The following is a 21,740-nucleotide window of genomic DNA, read 5'->3' as shown; positions in this document are numbered from 1 at the left end:
AATAAAAGGTGCAAAAGCGTGGACCATATTTTAGGGCAGGCCAAGGTTGCCTAGAGTGAAGGTCCAGCGTGGCCTCATTTGGCCCAACGTGCTTATGGGCACAGCCTCTTTTAGGTTACGTTTGGGCAGGATTTCAGATATCCATGTTATGGGCCAAAATGGACCTGAATAGTGCAGATCTTGACCCATCATTTGTTAGATATCCAAGCTGCACCTCTAACTAGGGCTGGGAAACATGCCAAGCCACTCGTGGGGGTGACAATCGGGTCGGGTTGGCAGGTCAGCATACCTCAACACGAACCCGACCCATTTATTAAACGGGTCGGCTGTGGCAAACACGAACCCAGACCATTTATTAAACGGGTAACCCGACACGACATGGTTAACCCGTTTAATAAACGGGTTGGCGGGTTAGCGGGCGGGTTGGCAGGTCGGGTTTGGGTAAATGGGTTGACCCGCTCGCCTAACCCGTTTATTAAACGGGTTGGCGGGTTGGCATACCCCTAACACGAACCCGTTTAATAAACAGGTTAGGCGGGTTGACCCATTTACGACACAAACCCGTTTAAGCCAAACCCGAACCCGGCTAAGAAGCGGGTTGGCGGGTCGGGTTGGCAGGTCGTGTCAGAAATTGCCACCCCTACTTGTATGATGTTCGGCTCGTAAAGAGCTCGCTCAAACTTGTAAAATAGGTTTGGCAAGCTGAATATGAACAATAGGTATCCAACTCGGCTCCACTCATTAAGCAATAAAAATTATTTTTTAGATATATTTTACATATATATTTTTATAATCCTATTTCCCCTAGCTCTAAAAGAATGTATTTTTCTATAAGAAAGCTAGCTCGAACTCAGCTGGTTTAACTGGGTCTCATTATGAGCTCGATATTGGAGAAGTGTGGAGCCTGTTTCCTTCCTACCTGAATATAAATCTATAATTTTTTGTAAGGTAATTCTGTAATTTTACCTTAGACTTCTTGTTGCATCGTGCAATACTAGTAAACTCCATGTAAAATTCTTAGACTCCTCCTATTTATGGAGAAGGCTCAGTGTGGTCATGGACATAGGTAATTCTTGCCTAACCACGTAAAATCTTTGTTTTCATGTATGACTGTTTCTTCTCCTTTTGTTTTCGTGTTTGTTTCTTCAAACCATCAGTAGGTCAAAACGTTGTTCCTAACACTCGAATTTGGCTTTGCTTGCCATAAGAATAAGCCAAGCTTGAACATTTCAATCTCGGTTTGTTCAGCTCGTTTACACCCACCCACCCCAAATAACATGTAGTTGGGTTTGGTTTGAGGTTCGAGTTATGTCCTGCCAAAGATATTGCATTTTTGTCGAGATAAAAAGACACTTTTTTTATATTTTATATGTTTCATATTTCTACAGCTATATATGTGTATTTTTTTAATTTATATATACATTGATATTTCTCAAAAATATATCTTTTTTTTTAGTTCATCGCAAGATTTTCCTCGCCAAGATTTTTCCAAAGACAAGGTTCAGTGACACTAAGACTGATGAGTCTGGTAAATAAGTCAAACTAAACGAATAGTGCTGTTCAAACTCAGCTCGTTCTTGGGTGAGCAAAGCCTGATTTAAATGACAGAGCTTGAGTTAGCTCATTTATTAAAAAAGAAGAAGAAGAAAATTTTAGACTTTAAACATACTAAGCCAAGTTCAAACAAACTCATTTACAAAATAAATACATTGTTTTCAAATATCACTAGAAATTGCTTGAAAGTTTAAAACAGCAATTTCTCGCAAGATTTTCAAAGCATGACAAATATTGCTAGATTTACATTTTTAACAGATATTTATCGTGAAAACCCTTGAGATTTTTATTTTTAAATGTATTTTATTTATATTTTCTTATAAACATATTTTTTTATATTTTAATTTATTTTTTATTGCCATGATTTTGCCAAAAAAATACAAGATTTATGAAAAATTTTAAAATCTCCCATGTTTTTGACTGCCCGTTTTTAACTTTTTGTCACTATGGGAACAACATTTGAAATCTAAACTTGTTGCTTGCAAGCCACACACTTCAACCATCTACATTATGCCATATACGATATATTTATAAATAATTAACTAGCTGAGCTAGTCCAACGCTCATTGTTTGTGTTATGCTTGTTGAGCATACTTCACAAGTTTAAGCCTCTTTATGAGCCAAGCCACGAACTACTCTTCTTGCTTTGTAACCCTACATACTGAGGCTGAACCTTGGTGCCATGAACCCATCTCAAGTCCGCGAAACAAGCCCACCCCAACCACAACTACCCCGGCCGATGTACCAATTTTGCCCTCGGCAAAGCAAGCACACCCCAACCACACCTACTGATGTTATATTCCATCTATCTCCGACTAAGCTTGTTTGGTGTGTCGTGGGCATAATGACACATTTTTATCGATAATTTTTCGTTTTTCAAAAACTTGTCAGAAATTGAAAAAAAATCATAAATCTCGCATTTTTTGGCAAAATCTCAGCAATAAAAAAAAAAATTTAAAAATATAAAATTTATTTTTTATAAGAAAATATTAATAAAAATTATTTAAAAATAAAAAATACATGATTTATTTGCGATAAATAGCCGTTTAAAACGTAAATATCGTGTTTAAATCATGGTATTTATGTTTTTTCATAAATCTCGTGATATTTTGAAAATCTCACGAGAAATTGTCCTTTTATACTTTCAGGCAATTTCTCGCGATATTTTTACAAGATTTTCATAAATCTCACGATATTTGTCACTATGGTGGTGGGTTGCGAAAAACTATATGCCGAGATGGAAGCGTTTGTAGGCTTCATTTTCACATATTTCACCTTTTCAAGTGAAATGTGCAGTAAGAATTGAATATGACTGATTATACAATATGACCTCAACTGCCCTCCCATGGTGCAGTAAGCACGAGTCAGATACGCTGAGACGTAACCGACTCTGACACAGACATATAGACATAAATGAAAATATTATTTTAATAATGTTTTAATAAAATATACTTTTATATATTAAAATATGGAAAACAGTTTTCTATTGATTAAATAAAAAACAAATAAGGGTCTTCACTAAATATTTTTCACGTTGTCGTATCATTGTGACATGAAAATGTCAACAGATCTCTCAACTCATGTGACAGCATTTTGAAGTGGGGCCCGCGTTCTATTGCTGCGGGCCCGTGAAAGCTGTGGTGTGATTGGCTGAGAACACAGAGGAGACTAGTTACATGTAGGGGTGGCAATAGGGTCGGGTTGGGTCGACGGTTAGCCGGTTGGCGGGTCAGCATACCTCAACACGAACACGACCCGTTTATTAAACGGTAACCCGACACGTCACAGTTAACCCGTTTAATAAATGGGTCTCGGCCGGAGATTCCGCTGCCGAGCTTTGCATGAGCCTCTCAACCGCTTTGGACGTCGGTCCCTTCATTCGCCTCTCGTACCGCCCCAACGACCCCTCCAACGCCTTACTTCTCATCGTCAAGACCGGCATCGGCTCCCCCGCTGCCTCCCCGCTCTCCATGAGCGTCGAGTTCGACCTCCTCCGTGGTGGCCGCGACCTCAAGTTCTTCGTTTGGTTCAACACCCGGGCCGGCGATTTCTTCATCAAGAAGATAACCAGATCGCCGCTGATCGGATTATTCGATGATCCCGGTGCCTTCTTTGACAAGAAGACGGGCAAAGATTTGGAGGTAAACGATCTCTTGAAGGAGAACGACGATGGAGGATCGGCCGATCGTCTCCGGCTAGGGTTCTGCGAGAATGGAGGAGTGGTCGCGGCCGAGCAGCACGATGGATCGATGGTGGCATCGAGATTGTTTGCCAGCGTGATCAACAACCTATTCTTTGGTGTCGAGATCCGTGCGAGAAGCGCCGTTTCGATGAGGAAGCATGTCGTTGTCAACTTCGGGTGAGGGATTAGGGTTCCGGCGGAGATGTCATCGGTCGAAATCTCGCTTAGGAACCTATCGGTCTTGGTGATGAGAACTGATTACCATAATAGGATTCATGTTCGTGTATTTGGCGGGACTCGGTGATGGGTTGACGGGTTCGTGTAAACTGATTGACCCGCCCGCCTAACCCATTTATTAAACGGGTCAAACAGGTTGGCGGGTTGGCATACCCCTAACCCGAACACGACCCGTTTAATAAACGAGTTAGGCGGGTCGACCCGTTTACGACAAGAACCCGTTTAAGCCAAACCCTAACCCCGCTAAGAAAAGGGTTGGCTGGTCTAGTCAGATTTTGCCACCCCTAATTACATGGGAGGATCATCAATCACGGTTGAAGGGGGTCGGTGACAGAAGCCATGTGATAGATGATGGTACAAGGACAAAAGCCCAAGTCACACATGTCGTCTATCATCTTCCTCCGGTAACGGACAAGCCACCTCGTCATTGTTTGATTGAACGTTTCGCACCCGGGGGATCGATTGGATCATATTTTTTAACAAACGCGAGACACGTCGGACGCACAAAACACCGTCCACCACGTTCAGCTTTGGGGTAAACAACATTTCACCCCCTGTTACGAAATGAACAGGACGAGAGAAGACAGCTTAAAAAAAAAATGCTTCGATGGAGGCACCCTTCCCTCTCATATTCTCTCTTTCCTGTGCAGCTCTCAGAGAGGCAGAGGAGAGGCTGATGGAGAGTCTGAGAAGAGGCAACGGTGATGACGATGACGATGATAAGCGGGTTTTTGGGGTTCCGGTGATTGTCAAGATGTTGTTGGTGATGACTTCTGATCTGTATCCCTCCGTGAGGAGGCCGGCCGTCGATGCTCTGCTCGTGATTTTGGCCGGGAATAGCGAGGGAGATGCAGGATGTGGAATGATCGAGGAGTGCTATCGTCATCCTTTTGATCTCACCAACAATCGAGACGAGTTCGTGCGGCTTGGTGTCATTTCGATCGTGAGTACGAATGAGCTTCTTCAATCTGGGCATACCTAATTGTGAAAATAAATTGGCATAATCATTCGATACAGTTGCGATCTTCTGCAATTTGGGCGTACCCACTTTATCTCCCTTTCCTGGATAAGTGGCTTTAGCCCCAACGCCCCCTGAGTATTTTTTGTGTGCATTAATACATTGTCTCTGTAGTTTCGTTTTGGAGTCATTAAGAGTTGGCTTCTTTTGCACCAATATGCTTAGAAAGATTTTGAGTTTGTCTTCGTGTTGATGAATTAATTCTTCTAATTTTTCTAAAGCCAGATTAGCAAATGGGTGGCCCTGTTAGCCGAGAAACATGAAGGCAATTATCAGGAGCAATTAGATGATTAAGGCTACTTGAATTGTTGGATCCTTGTTTCTTAGCCATTTCTTTTAAATAATTTCTCGATTGTTGCTTTACGTGAGAATTCTAATAGGTTTCGTGGAGTTTATTCTTCTTCTTCTTTTCCCTCTTTCATTAATTATAACCTACCTTTATAATTGTATCCATATTTGGACCAACAACCCATAATAAACTTATTAAAACATGTAAATTGATGATAGGATCCAAAACAAGGTAATCTGACTCATTATCCATGTCTGTCCATGTTGCGGCTAGGGGTGGCAATCTGGTGGTATTGGCGGGTCAGCATACCTCAACACGAACACGACCCATTTATTAAACGGGTCGGATGTGGCAAACACGAACATGACCCATTTATTAAACGGGTAGCCCGACACGACACGGTTAACCCGTTTAATAAACAGGTCTGGACCGAAGATTCTGCCGCCGAGCTCTACATGAGCCTCCCAACCACCTTCAACGCCGGTCCCTCCGTCCACCTCTCGTATCGCCCCAACGACTCCTCCAACACCTTCCACCTCATCGTCAAGACCGACATCAGCCCCTTCGGCTCCCCCGCTGCCTCCCGGCTCTCCATGAGTGCCGAGTTTGACCTCCTCTGCGGCGGCCGCGACCCCAAGTTCTTCATCCGGTTTAACTCCCGGGCCGGCGATTTCTCAATCAAGAAGACGGTCAGATCGCCACCGATCAGATTCTTCGATGATTCTGGTGCCTTCTTTGACCGGAAGATGGACGAGGGTTTGGAGGTAAACAACCTCTTGGAGGAGAACAACGGTGGAGGATCGGCCGATCGTCTTTGGCTAGGGTTTTGTGAGAACGGAGGAGTGGTCGTGGCCGAGCAGCACGACAGATCAGTGGTGGCATCAGGATTGTTTGCCGGCATGATCAACGACCTATTCTCCGGTGTCGAGATTCGCGCGAGGGATGCCTTTTCGGTGAGGAAGCACGCCGTTGTCAGCTTCGGGTGAGGGATTAGGGTTCTAGCGGGGCTGTCATCGGCCGCAATGTCGCTCAAGAACTTGTCGATCTTGGTGATGGGACCCGATTACCATATTAGGATTCATGTTCGTGTATTTGGCGAGACTCAGGTTGCGGGTTGATGGGTTCGTGTAAACGGGTTGACCCACCCGCCTAACCCATTTATTAAACGGGTCAAACAAGTTGGCGGGTTGGTATACCCTTAACACGAACACGACCCGTTTAATAAACGGGTTAGGTGGGTCGACCCATTTACAACATGAACCCGTTTAAGCCAAACCCTAACCCAGCTAAGAAGCAGGTTGGCGGGTCGGGTCAGATTTTGCCACCCCTAGTTGTGGCGCACAATGTAAAACAAACATTGGATTTTAGAACACAATATCCTGGTATGATCCAAACAAACGTTAGATTTGGGATAATTGTTTTGTAACAAAACTAATGTTTTGTTCATTTTGTTATTCTGTCTTATAATTTTATGGACAAGCCATCAAACATATACCCTAAAGGTTCTTTTAATCAGGAAGCCTTTTGGCTCAACAGAGTCTCTCTCTCTCTCTCTCTCTCTCTCTCTCTATATATATATATATATATATATATATATATATATATATATATATATAGAGAGAGAGAGAGAGAGAGAGAGAGAGATTTTTTCTTCTTTGTAGTTTTATTTTCCATTACAAGACTTGTGGGATCAAAATTTGGAATGTAGCGAGCAACAATAACCCATAGAGGTTGGCGTGAACCGACGACGATAATAACAAAGTATCACCAAGAATTGGTGGATGAGGAATTAGGGTACTGGTTTATGGGGATTATGCTTTCTATTTCTCGTAGGTTATGTTCTTCATTTAGCTGATGATTTTTGCTGTTGTTGCCGCATGGTGGGGCTCCACTAATGTAAAAGGGGCACGCTTTTTGCACCACAGTTATTATTGAAGGAAAAATAAAGCTGAGCTTTGTTTTTATTTTTATTTAACTTTTTTTACTGTGTTTGCTGAGGTAAAGAACACAAGTACAAACACCTGGAATAGTTCTGGGTTTGTATTAATTCGAAGCATGTGGTGGTTGTTAAAATTTGGCAGATAAAAAAAATGGAGATTTTTATTGAAAAGAGGAAGCCAAAAGTAGCAGTGCATGTATACTTAGTAACTGTTTATGAATGAGAGAACAAATTGAAGTTACTTAAACGGCCTGATTTTCATAGATATGGGCTCTAGCCCGAGTTAGATATGAAGTCTTAGCCAAGTGCATTGCCTTGATAGGATTGTAAGGTCACTTTGTAAAAGGATAGGCGACTTGGTATAGTTGAGAGTGAATTTGAAGCTTAAAAATCAAGCTTAGGCTCTAAACACTTTTATTTATCTGATCATTGTGATCACTTTTGTTCATTTGTATGAGATTTGGAATCTTGCTTAGCCTCTCAAGATTAATCTGATCATTGTGATCACTATTTCTGGTCATTTCCCACATGATTTGTCTAATTGCTGAACTTAATTAAGAGACTAAACAATTTCACTCACAGATTTGGATCGGTTAGACCTTTGTTTTTAGTACCCCCATGAAAATGGATAACCGGCCCAGGATATGCTGCAGAGTGTTAATCCTAGGTTACCAAAGTTCAACTGTGTGTATAGCCGCTAGTGCACATTTAGAAACTCAGCCAACTTTAGGTCAGGTTGGTGGGTCACTTTTTTCTTTACAATGACAAATGGGAAAAGCCACCCTCGGGACCAGAGACCTAATTGCGCTGGCTATGTCTGCTGTACTTATAGTCAGAGGCGGAGCTAGGGGGGGTGGGGGGACAGTTAAATTTTTTTTTTTTTTTAAAAGCCCAGCCCTGATTCCATGTGAAATAGATTTTTATCTATTTTTTTAGCCCAGCCCAGCCCTGACTGCAGCAAATAGTGTGATTTGTCCATATGAAATAGATTTTTATTAATATAGCCATTTTTTTATTTTATCTCAAAAAAAAAATTTTAGGGGCGCTGCCCCCAACCCCTGACTATCACACCATTTTTTTTTGCTACACCCCTGTTTGTCCCCCCCCCCCCCCCACACATGAATCCTAGCTACGCCACTGCTTATAGTCACTGTTCCAATGATGTAAGCCCATAGCGCAGCTCTTGCTCCTAGGGAGTCACCTTGCTTCAACATAAGAAAACAGTCCAAACATGCACTAGCCTTGTCTCTAGGATGTTCATTGGTGTGACTATGAGTAAAAATGGTTAAATGGTATCCAATCTGTTTTGTTAGTGAGCCCAAAAAAATACTACTATATGAACTACAGCCAAAACCAAGTCCATGTGTGTGAGAGACAGAAACTAGACCCTCCTTACCCCGCTTGAACCGGGGATGAAGGATATGAAACAGGGATGGAGGTTAAAATCAAAACCCGTGCGGGGATGGAGGTGGAGATTGAGGAGGGGATGGAGGCAAGGGCGTAGCTGGGGGGGGGGCAGGACTGGGCCGAAACAGTTAATTTTTTTTTTTTTAAAAGTCCAGTCCTAGCCCAGCCCTGACTGCAGCAAATAGTTTGATTTGTTCATATGAAATAGATTTTTATTAATAATTGTAGCCATTTTTTATTTTATCTCAAAAAAAATTTTTTTGGGGGCGCAGCCCCCGAACCCCCGGCTATCACACAAATAAATTTTTTTCCCTACACCCCTGTTTGCCCCCCCCCCCCCACAAGAATCCTAGCTACGCCACTGGATGGAGGTTTAAATCAAAACCCATGAGGGGATGGAGGCCGAGATGGACTTACCCTTTCCTCCGCCCCACCCCGCCCTCTGCCCTGGCCTGTCTTGTCCCTGATCCTTCTTTAGAGATGACGGTGGACCAAAGGGAAACCGGGCTCAACCCCTCCTCGCGTTTAGACCAGGGATGGAGGACATGAAACGGGGATGGAGGTTAAAATCAAAACTCGAGAATGGATGGTAGGATTTTGAGACGGGGCTTGTCTTCACCCCGGATCATCCAAGGCAAACCTAGGGTAGATTAGTTATTTTCATTTTTTGTTTTCAGAATCACATTCACCAAAGTTTAAAGATAAAAGACTAACTAACACGGAATTAATATCTAAAGTGAAGGCCCAACAAAACCTTTCCATATTAATTAATGCCCAAGAAGAAAACACCTGTTTTACAAGAAATAAAAAGTACAAGAATTAAAAAAAAAGGAGGTAAAAAAATGGGGGCTGGATCATTAATTCTCAAGGCCCCTTAACTCAGCTCGGCTTGATCGAGCTGAGCCGTACCTGCCGGATCCGCCATTGAAAGCAGCTCCGCTAGGGCTCTCATGGCTTTCACCTGCACCTCAAGAGCTGCAATGTAATCGTTCGCTTCGACAAGGATCACAGGGAGTGACAGTTTCCGGCAGCCGGGCACCAACCTTCCGAGCGTCCGGACCTGCTGGTGGAGCCCCAGCTTCTTGGTCTCGGCTCCCCGGAAGCTGATCATTTTCCGGCTTCGGTTCGGGCCGCAGGCTTGAATCTTCCGCGGCTTCCTTGTGATATTCAGGTTGGTTCGGCTCGAGAGAATGGCTCGGCTCCACCGGCTCCGGCCTTTTGCTGCCATTGCGAGAGTCCGGTTGGCGGCTTCTCTGACGGCTCGATAGGGCGGCGTAGCCGCTGCGTTCCTGCGGACGTGGCGGAGCGCCTCGATCAATTTGCAGGCGTAATTCCGGTGTTGGAATCCGTTCTTCCATCTAGCTTCTGTCTTCTTTGTGAAGGAATCCATTCTTGGGGAGGAATGGATGAGGAAGATGTATGAACTCTACTGCATTTAGAGAGAAAAAAATCTGGGAATTCTGAGCTTCCCAAACAGGATCTGATGGAAAAGAAAAGCCCGGTGGAACGGGTGCTGATCCAAACGTTGGTCAAGGAAGAGAAGGCCCGAAAGAGGGAGTCCGACGGGGAAACGAAGAGAAGGAAGGCACTCCTTTGGATCGATGGGAAGAAAGGAATGGTTTAGACCTTTCTTTTGTAGGGCTGGGGAGAGGAGAGACGAAAATGGGATACGTTGGGAGAGTCGGAGACACCTCTCTGCAGCAAAATATATAAACGAGAGAAACTCTCTCTCTCTCTCTCTCTCTCTCTCTCTGCAACAAAATCGTTGGAATAGAAGTTTTTAAAGCCAACTCTATGATACACGTGTCTCTCCCAAATTCACAATAAATGCTTACAATTTTTCTGTCACCCAGGTATGTGTCTTGTTTATATGAATCTAATGGCCAAATGGTAGATCTAACTGTAAATATGTGTAATAGTCTATTTATTGTTAGAAAGTTCTATCATGTTTTTTTTATTATATTTATTAAGACCGTGAAAAATAACTGTTTACACATTAAAATAGTAAATAGAACATGTTAAACATAAACCAAAGGTTAGATTTTGTATTTGGAGCTTAAATTTTTGTAAAATCAAGCCTGTATCACAATACCACCAAAGAAGTATATATATATACTAAATGAAACATGCTAAATGAGTTTTTCTGTGTTTTCGTTGTTGTTTTGCAGTTCAACTCCATAAAGGTGTTAGGCATGATTTATTTACGTGTAATACACACTTGGATCATGTGTTTTCTATGAAAAAATTATATTTGGAGCCTCAAAATTTATAATGATTTTGGATCATTGATTTTTTGAACCTTATAAAAACTCACCCAGGTGACCGAATCTAACGCTTCAAGAGCTGATCCTTATAAAATCAAGTACATAGATCACATCTGTATGGTAAGAATTTAAAAATAAAATGAAAAAACCCCATTTAGCATGCGGTTTAGCACCAAATGGGTTTAGCACAGACCCATTACTCTCTCTCTCTCTCTCTCTATATATATATATATATATATATATATATATATATATATCCAAAGCACAGTTACCTCTTTAATTATTGAATTACATGGACCTAAATGTCTAACATCTACAAGCAAAACCCAACAAGATTAATGCTTATCATGTTCTATTTATTCTTTTTAAGTAAAGTTGACTTTAACATGATGTTTTTAGGTTATTTTTATACTACCCTTGACTTCATGAACTGTGAGCCGCTGATTTTTCATTATCTTCTTAATCTTATGGCATATTGGAGATCATTAAATTGTACAAGTATTTAAAACCACAATAGATTCTCTCTCAACATTTTTTGTAGGGAGCAATGTTGTCAGTATACATGGGCTGATACCTATCATATCGATACAATACTGACTTGAATATGTTATTTTTTAATAAATATAAAAATAGCTAAAAAATAAATTTTAAATATTATTTTAATGATTTTAATACGTGTCACATTCTAATTGACATGTAATGTTTTAAAATTATTTTTTAGCCGATTCAGAACGATACATTTGAGTATCGGGTCCGATATTGACGACATTGGTTTGCTTTAAAAAATTTGGTTGCTTGGCCAGCGAAGGAGCTGGAAAGTAGCTGTCAGGGCCCACTTTCAATTAAATAATACAAAAGAAAAAAAATGGGCGTTATTTAAAATGAAAAAAGATTTGTACCATTTTGTTTATTCCACTTGGCGACAAAATACTTGCTCTTAATTTCCTCTTCTCACCGAAATGACAGAAGCACCCCTCAAGAAGCCGGAAAGCGTAGTCCTATCCTACTTATTGACATAGGACCCTCATCAATCCCTGCCGTTCAAACCAACAAAATCGTGGCCGTTGAATCCATATTATGTGTCAATGCATGACAAGTGTTAAAATTGTTAGAATGATTTTAATATAATATAAAAAATTAATTTTTAATATTTTTTACTTTAATTAAAAATACAGTGTATCTATTTTCTGCATATACTCTGAGTATCGGCCGATACAGGCTGATACTCACCGATACTGATAACATTGACGCCACCCTTTCGTCCTTTTTGCTTCAGCCACCCCCACAGCCCCACCCTTCCGTCCTCCTCCTCACTCCCATCATCGCATAGCCCTCCCTTGCCCTTCTCTTTCTCCTCTCTCATCGCAGGAGAGCCCTAGTCAACTGCATTCAAGATGAAGAAGAAACAGAGGATCAGCAAAAAAAAAAAGTGAGTTTTTTTGTTGTGGTCAATTAGTGTTTTTTCTCTGTTTTTAATTTTTAATAGAAAATCATTTTTTTCTTGGATTCAGCTTTTTCAAAGGTGGTCATCTGACAGGAGAGGGTGTTGTGTGTTCTCCCTGGAACACAAATTCACGTGTGTTCGGGTGTGTACGGAAGAATAACTTGGGACCCGTGATAATTCATATGCCAATGTTGCCCACAATGACTTTATAATAAAATAACATATAAAAAAAGTAGATATGATTTTGATGAAAATGCTCCCCCGTAAGATAGATATGCATTGGACAAAAATGTCCTCCAGCTCCCCGTATATAGATTTGCACATTCCACCTTTGTTTTAAGATTGTGTTACAACACATGACCGCCTTCTCATTCTTGCCTTGTGTTAGATAGAAAACATTCTCGGGTTCGTTCTTACCTCGTCGAGATAACTATAAATCGAACGACTGGTTCAATCATTTGTGAGCATCATAGAGGGATTTGTCGGCCATCTCTTTTTACAATCATCTCTTCTTCTTCGTTTTCGTTAGTCAGTATGAAAAAAAGCAATGACGCACAAACATTCCAACAAGTGTCATTAAAGCGTGGTGAGTACCTTTCCATGTCATCATGCTATTGTTGAAGAACATATGTCATTGTGAGTGTCATTAAGGCATTGTTTTGTTATTGCAGGTAGATTTTATCATTTCGATGGTTGGAAACTTGGAAGATATTTGTAAGACGCTAAGACCTGTTGAAAAGAATGCTTGGTTACATATGCGAGCAAGGGTCTCTACCCTATCTGGTATCGTCCATTCACTCAGTATATGCAATGTAACGCAAATCACGGTTGTAGTAACATACTACCAATTTGTGAGATATTGTTTTATTTGTTAATATCGATTTGTAATATATTATGTTGAATTGTCGTTTATCGATCTGTAAGATATTATGTATTTTCTAGTGCCGATTTGTGAGTTATTGTTTTGTTTGTTCATATTGATTTGTAATATATTATGCTAAATTGCCGTATATTAATTTGTAAGATATTATGTGTTTTCTAGTGTCAATTTGTGAGATATTGTTTTGATTGTTAATATCAATTTGTAATATATTATGTTGAATTGTCGTATATCGATTTGGAAGATATTATGTGTTTTCTAGTGTCGATTTGTGAGATATTGTTTTATTTGTTAATATCAATTTGTAATATATTATGCTGAATTGCCTTATATCGATTTGTAAGATATTATGTATTTTAGAGCAACATATTGCGAGGTGCTCCGACAATAGTAGATGACAAAAAGAGGTGCTCCGACGTCAACAAACGACGTCAAAGGCTGCATCATCAAAGAGAGCTCCTGTTACAGCAGATGGTGCATCGTCAAAGGATGAACCATAACATTTAGGGCAACATATTGCGAGGAGCTCCTGTTACAGCAGATGGTGCATCGTCAAAGGGTGAACCATAACATTTAGGGCAACATATTGCGAGGAGCTCCTGTTAAAGTAGAATCGTTTACTCTTTAGGGCAAAAACGGTGATGATTTTAACCATTTCTCTCTTCTGGCGGGAGGACATTTTTGTCCTTTACTCGAAACATCATTTTATGGCGCTAATGGTAGAAAAGGGTAATTAAGTCTTTGCAAACAAACCAACTCTGATGTTAAGTGATGTCAACACACACGGGAAACACGCCTCACATGCTTACATATGTGGCACTCATTTAGACCCGAGAACATGCACCCGCATGTTCGGGGGGGGGGGGGGACATATAACTTGCATCGATAAGAGGATGCATGCTAGATGAAATAGGTCGCTGCTATGCCTGATTTCTTTTTTTCCTTTGTTTCATTTATACAAACTCATCTTCGTCATTAGATTTTTCTGGTTATTTTGCATGGTTTATGTTTATGGTTGTCACACTATGGTTGACTGTGATCAAACATAGACAAGAATGGAATTGAGTAGCATTTTAATGAACAATATACGTGGCCACAACTGTATTTTTTGGGGATATTAACATGAAACCACAATTGTTCATTAAGATGCTAGTCAATCCCATTCTTGTTTATGTCTAATCACAATCAACCATAATATGTGACAGTCATAAACAAAAACCATACTAAAAAACCAAAAAAATCTAAAGAAGAATAACTAAAATAAAGGAAAAAAGAAATTAGACGTGGCCTATTTCAACTAGCATGCGTCCTCTATTAGATGACCATGTGTTAAAGAGATAAGGATCTCATATGATCCGATAAGGATCTTTAAGATCATGCATAATATAATATGAGATTACGCATAATCAAATTCTTATCTTTCAGTTGGTGTAACTGTCGTATTTATATCCTATTATCAAGGGATTTTCTTGTACATCAATTGTATATAAATATCACCTCATATTCTATAAAGTCGATATCAATTCTCATATGAATCTGCTTCCATATGGTATCAGAGCAGAACCCTATCAACTGTTCAAACAAGCCTCTATGATCGTCACCTGAAGAACCTCATCGTCCATTCTACAACACCATTGTCTCTACTGCATTTCAGACCGTCGGCATCTTCTGCAAGTCATCGTCAGTTCTACTGTCACATAATATCACAACAGAATGTACCTTTGGTCGAATCTTCTACTGCATCGATCCCCTCTTCAGTACTTCCCTGCTTGATAATTTTTTCACCCTGCTGCACTATCGTAGGGTATTGTCCCTACTTTGTCGCTCCTCATCGCTCAGTAGAAATCTTTTGAGTCTTCTATTGTGCTAATTTTTATTTCAACGGAACTTCACTGTTGGTTTATAGCGTAAAAATCATTATTGCTTATGTTGCATAGTAGGGCCCAGAGGTCTAAGTTTTTTTTATCATAGTTGGTATCATGACAGTAGAGATACCCAGCAAGAAATCTACGCCTTCTACAACCCCATATCAACTTCAGCATTCAGATAATCTGAGCATACTTATTGTATCCACCCCTCTCATGGATGACAACTATTCTACCTGAAAATGAGCAATGAGAATGGTGCTAAATGTGAAAAATAAACTCGCTTTCATAGATGGCTCATTACCGCGACTGAAACCTACCTCAACCAAGTATCCTCTATGGAATCAATGTAATGACATGGTACTGTCATGGATTCTCAATGTCATTTCCAAAAATATTGTAAATAGTATTATCTATGCAGATCTTGCAAGTGAAGCATGGAAAGATCTCGCAGAACGATTTTCTCGAGGTAACTCTACTCGTATTTATCAACTCAAAAAAAATGATATGTGATCTACGCCAAGACCAATCTCCCTTGACCATATATTTTAATACCTTAAAAACCTACTGGGAGGAATTAAGCTCATATTCTACAGTCCCAACCTGCACATGTGGCACATTTAAGTAGTACAATAAATGTCAACAGAGGGTGAAGGCATTTGACTTTCTCACGGACCTTAACGAATCCCTCTCTGGGATTCATAGTATTTTACCTATGCATTCTTTGCCCAATGTGAGCCGTGTTTACTCATTGGTAAGCCAATAGGAGACTCAATGACTCTTGACACCCTCCACAAATGATGTCTCCAACCCAGCCGTATTAATAGCCAAAGGCATTACGCACTGATCGCCGAAATGATAATCGAAGCATTAGAGAGAGGTCACAGACGCCCTCAATGTGATCATTGTGGGATGCTTGGTCATGTTATGGCTCGATGTTATAGCCTTGTAGGCTATCCAACCGGCCATCCCAAAAGTTAAACTCCTATGAATAGTCGGATAAATATTGTCAATAATACAATAGATGCCAATGGAGCAACCAGTGCAACCCTAAATTTTACCAACTCAATCCATGGGGCGTCTGCATTAGTACAACTAAGTGAGGATCAACTTAAACAGATAGTTGAGTGGCTTAGTTCAGACTCTAAACTGGCTTCTTCTAATCTTACAGGTAACACATCATACTCATTCATTTTCTTCTTCGTCACATATTTCATGGATTATTGATACAGGAGCATCAGATCATATGACTCATCATTTAAATTCATTATTTGATGTTTAATCTATATCTAAAGAAAAACTCTTGAGATTACCCAATGATCAGACCATATGGGTATCCCATTTTGAGAAAACTCAACTATCACTAAACCTAATTCTCAATAATGTTCTTCATATTTCTTATTTTCATTATAATTTATTATCTGTCAAAAAACTAACCAAATCGTTGAATTTATTATCCGTCAAAAAACATTCTCAATAATGTTCTTCGTGTTTTTCCCCTCATTCTGTGTTTTTCAGGACCGTTCAACGAAGCGGCTGATTGGAGCGGATAAGCTTCACGATGGACTCTACCATTTTGACCCTCTCTTTCAACTTAGTCGTGTCTTTCATGCTACCAAATTATCGGATACCCAAATTTGGCATATAAGACTTGGACATCTCACTTATGACCGGACCATACATTTGTCTAAGGAACTTGGTGAATTATCTTCTTATTTTCATCATTTGTGTGACGCATGTCATCGAGCTAAATAGACTCGACTTTCTTTTCCAATAAGTTCTAATAGGAGCAGTGAATCGTTCTCTCTTGTGCATTGTGATATATGAGGACCCTACAAAACACAATCACACACAAGTGCACATTTTTTTCTCACTTTTGTAGATGATTTCTCATGATGTGCATGGGTTTTTCTTATGGGATATAAGTCAGAAACTTTTTTTTTTGACAAAATTCTGTGTCATTGTCAAAACGCAGTATAAAAATCAAGTGCAATGCATTTGATCTGACAACAATGCCAAATTCTTTTCACAAGATATGCATTTTTTTTTTATCAAAATAGAATTGATCACCAACGGTCATGCACGAGAACTCCTCAATAAAATGGCAAGGTGGAACAAAAGCACCATCATCTCCTCGAGGTTGCACGTGCTTTACGTTTCCAAGCCAACTTTTCTATAAAATTTTAGGGAGAGTGTATTCTCACAGCTACATATTTGATCAATCCCATCCCTACATATATTTTACACAACAAAACTCCCTATGAAGTTCTTTTCAAAAGAAAACCCCACTATGATCATTTATGAGTATTTGGGTGTTTGTGTTATGCTCTGAATTTAAGTCTTATCTGAGACAAATTTTCTTCAAGGTCCCGAAAATGTATTTTTATTGGATATCCTTACAATCAACGAGGATGTCGTCTTTATGATCTAGATACTCATAAAAAAAATTTCAGTCGAGATGTTTTATTTTAGGAAAATGAATTTCCTTTTCTTACCCAACCTCGACACAAGTCTACTCACATGACATTTGTCATACCTAAACCCATTGAGGACACATTCACCAATTCTGCACCCAATGTCGTCGATGATTATATTGACCAACCACCATCCCCACCCCCCCACATATCTGTAGAACCCGATCTCGTTGCACACCTAATAGCTCCCGCTTTGAATGTGCATATGCCTACCTCTCCAACTCTTATTTGCAACACCCACCGTTCTACCAGGGTTTTCACTTGCTCCTCCTACTTACTCGACTATGTTTGTTCCTCAGCTATGGTACCGCAACAAGTCTTACCCATGCCTCTCGATCACGCTTCTTCAGGTAAACCTACCCCATCCAAAATTCTCTCTCTCTCTCTAAATTTTTTCCTTCACACATGGTCTTTCTGTCTGCTGTTCTAAATGATGTTGAGCCTCACAACTTTAGCGAAGCCACTAAGAATCTGTATTGGCAAGATGTTATGCTCAAAGAGATCCAAGCTTTAGAAGTGAATCACACTTGGATTGTCATCTCCCTCCCATCGAGTAAACGACCTATTAGATATAAATGGGTTTACAAGGTCAAGCATAAATCTGATGAGTTTATTGAGCATTACAAAGCCCGTCTGGTCGCTAAAGGATATACTCAAGTTGAAGGGTTTGACTATCATAAGGCATTTGCACCGGTGGCCAAACTCACCACCATGCGTTGTCTACTAACTCTCGTCTCTATTCACAATTGGATGTTAACAATGCCTTTTACATAGAGATCTTTATGAGGATGTATATATGAACTTACCATCGAGATATAATCGTCAGGGTTAGCATCATCATGTATGCAAATTAAACAAATCCATTTATGGATTAAAACAATCCTCTAGAAATTAGTTCAATAAACTCATGCATGCACTCAAAGAAGCTAGTTTCAAGCGGGCATCATCCAACTACACTCTTTTTACCAAGAAAATAAACTAAAACATTGTAGTCATCTTAATCTATATAGATGACATCATTGTAGCAGAAAATGACAGCTACACCATATCTTGGACCAAACACTTCTTGAATTCTCGGTTTCAGCTTAAGGACTTGGGCTTATTAAAATACTTTCTAGGAATTGAAGTGGCTAGAACACCATCATGAATCTTTCTAAGCAAAAAAAAAATATGTACTTGATTTATTATCTGATGCAGATCTCATGGGTGCAAAACCGAATGATTTTTTGATGGATCAAAAGTTAAAGTCAAATGCACAAGATGGAGAACTCATTCAAGAGCCTACGTGTTACAGGAGACTAGTAGGATGCCTAATATATTTGATAGTGGCTCGACCATATATTGTCTACTTTGTCCATTAATTGAGCCAATTTATGCAAGAGCCCAGAGTGCCACATTACAATGTTGTTGTTTGGGTTTTAAGGTACTTAAAATCAACTCTCGATCATGGAATTATGTTGCCTGCCAAAAGTGAACTTAAACTATCAGCCTACCGCGACTCAGATTGGGTTAGTTGTTTGATGACTCGAAGATCCATAACTAGTTACCTCACTATGTTAGGGACCAGTTCCATTTTATGGAAAACTAAGAAATAGACCATCGTTTCAAGATCTTCTGCTGAAGCGGAATACCGATTCATAGCTGTGGTAACGTGTGAGTTAGTCAGGTTGAAGGCACTTCTAGCCGATTTTGAAATTATCTACAAAGGCTCAATGATATTGTACTGTGATAATCAATCGGTAATATATATCGCTGCAAACTCGGTGTTTTACGAGCGAACCAAATATATTGAATTAAATTGTCATCTCGTTCACGAAAAAGTGCAATCAGGTGTCATATGTACAAAGTATGTTCCTACAAAGTTACAACTTACAAACGTCCTCACAAAAGCCCTTGGACGAGATCAAATTCAAATTCTCATAAGCAACATGAAAGTCACATATTCACTCATCAGCTTGAGGGGGAGTGTCAAAGAGATAAGGATCTCATATGATGAGATAAGGATCATTCACATCACTTGTTGTAACAGTCGTATTTTTTTTCTATTATCAAAGGATTTTCCTGTACATCTATTGTATACAAATATCACCTCATATTCAATAAAATCGATATCAATTCTCATGTGAATCTGCTTACATACCGTGTTAAAAAAAAAAACAGAATCTAAGAAAAAATGATTTTTTAAAGAATATCTTGAATTAGTGAATCGAAATCGAGGACAAGAAAGAACGACATCACCAAGGAAAACTTATATCATATACAAGAAACCAAGAAAAAGTTGTTGAAGCAAATTCCACAGGTTCAAATATTAAGAAACGCATAAAGAAAAAAAAATCAAAAGCAAGAAGGAAGCAAAACTAATCGAAAAAATGCAATTTGGTGCTATCATATATCTTCAGCTAAGATCACGAGCCGGAGATAAGCGGACTCGAACCACTGACATCCACCACAGGGTAAACCACTGCCTCTCAAGCCTCCCTGACTGATTCTACCATGGAGGCCAACGTTAAAAAATAAGAATAAAAAAAATCACTTATTGACAAAAAAAAAACTGTGTTTTGCTGGTCTTCTGTTTTTTCTTTCATCTTGAATTTAGTTGAAAGGGGTTGAGGAAGGCTTCCCGGTGATGAGGGGGCAGAAAGAAAAGGGCAGAGGAGGGCTATGCGATGGTGGGAGTGAGGAGGAGGATGGAAGGGTGGGGGCTGTGATGCAATGTTGTCAGTATCGGCCATGTATCGTTTGGCTGGTGATTCAGGTGAATCGGCTGATACCGATACTCAAGTGAAAAACGGACAAAAAAGAATAAAAAAACATTAAAATAATATTAAAAAATAGCTTATTCAAGTCAGTATCGTATCGATTTTCTGCTGATACTATAAGTAGGGCTCGGGCAGAGAGAGAGAGAGAGAACAATCACCAAAATACAGAGAGAGAGAGAGAGAAGCAATAGGATGAATAGAAAGAATGGACTAGACTTTTTTTGCTTTTTTTTATTAAATATTTTTTGAACTCATTTGACCTTCCCCTCAACTTAATTTCCTCCGTTAGACATGGGGAAATGGATTCAACGGCCACGATTTTTTTTGGTTGAAGGGCAGGGATTGACATAGGACACTTGTGGGACAGGATCTAAAGCGTAATGGCTTCAATGATTTTTCTTGTGAAGGGCCCCCCTCTTTCAATAAACAGAAACACGTGGTGGTCGATAGAGGACAGGCCATTTTGCGAGGAAAGTGGGGCCTCCTCTATTAATTTCTGAGGAGCCAGATTTTGGTATTATAGCTTTGTTGGCTAGGATGAGCACCAAGCACATGCATCGTTCCTTGGCAGTTGGCACCATGTGAAACGTGATAGAATTCATTAAAAGTTAGTTTCCACTGCATTTTGTTTTTATTCGATGAGAAAATTTTCACAACATTTTTCCTACAAACACTAAGAGCACGTTTGGAAGAGAGAAAGATAATAGGAAAAATGATGCAAAACAGAAAATTTGTATGGATTTTTTGACCCGAGAGAGATTTTTTCGCTCAGAGAGTTTTTTTTTAAGTACACTGTGATAGGAAACATTCCTCCATAAACTCCATAAAGGAGGTGGAGGAACGTTTCCTACTAAGAGAATTTATTTTTACACTCATCTCACCACCACCCCTCTTTTATATTTTTTTCAGATTTTTCGACTCTATTTTTCTCATACTACACAAACAAGCAAAAAACTTTCTTTTGGAGAACTTCTCATATCAAAAACTTTCTTTTCGAGTTTTTCTCTTTCAAACGTACGGATTAATTAATTGGACCATATATTAATTGGATCCTTCAGGTTCAACTAGGATTCTAATCAAACCTTCCTATGACCAACTTCTTGAACCATTTGAACCTGAAGGATATGAGAAGGATCCTTCTCATATGCATAGAATTAAGGGTGTCAATGGGTTGGGTTTAATATGGATCCGACCCGTACCAAACCCTATAGGGTTAGGGTTTGGTGATAAATAAGAAGGTCCAATTAGAATCTGAGTTGAACATGAAGGATTCATAAAAAATATTATAAGCCGGTATGATCTGGTTCTGTAATCCTTATAGGATCCGGGTATGGTTTTTCTTATGGTGAGTCCGATTGAACCCGAGTCCAAGAATGGTTCCATCATCTCAAATCAGGTCTGAGTTTGGTTCTACCTGGGTCCCAACCA

The 21,740-nt window shown here is 39.7% G+C and overlaps 2 protein-coding genes and 1 pseudogene across 2 annotated transcripts; 2 read left to right on the top strand and 1 right to left on the bottom strand.

The window, feature by feature from the left end:
• The first annotated feature begins 3,395 nt into the window (after positions 1 to 3,395).
• LOC149844172 (uncharacterized) lies at positions 3,396 to 3,917 on the top strand. Its single transcript, XM_090001052.1, has one exon. The coding sequence runs from the start codon at positions 3,396 to 3,398 to the stop codon at positions 3,915 to 3,917; it is 522 nt and encodes a 173-aa protein (XP_089857178.1).
• Positions 3,918 to 5,735: 1,818 nt separating this feature from the next.
• Positions 5,736 to 6,266, top strand: LOC149844171 (uncharacterized). The gene has a single exon (XM_090001051.1). It carries the CDS (start codon positions 5,736 to 5,738, stop codon positions 6,264 to 6,266), a length of 531 nt encoding a protein of 176 aa, XP_089857177.1.
• Positions 6,267 to 9,389: 3,123 nt separating this feature from the next.
• On the bottom strand, positions 9,390 to 10,016 carry LOC149844170 (transcription factor bHLH149 pseudogene; annotated as a pseudogene).
• Between the last annotated feature and the right edge of the window lie 11,724 nt (positions 10,017 to 21,740).

This window comes from Nuphar pumila, chromosome 3 (genome assembly GCF_984573655.1).
Source record: "Nuphar pumila chromosome 3, dmNupPumi1.hap1.1, whole genome shotgun sequence".
Classification (NCBI taxonomy): domain Eukaryota; kingdom Viridiplantae; phylum Streptophyta; class Magnoliopsida; order Nymphaeales; family Nymphaeaceae; genus Nuphar; species Nuphar pumila.
This window is presented reverse-complemented; position numbering and strand designations above follow the sequence as displayed.

Bases quoted from the DNA above. Each gene is read 5' to 3' on its own strand.
- LOC149844172 (XM_090001052.1), top strand. From the start codon at position 3,396: ATGAGCCTCTCAACCGCTTTGGACGTCGGTCCCTTCATTCGCCTCTCG.
- LOC149844171 (XM_090001051.1), top strand. From the start codon at position 5,736: ATGAGCCTCCCAACCACCTTCAACGCCGGTCCCTCCGTCCACCTCTCG.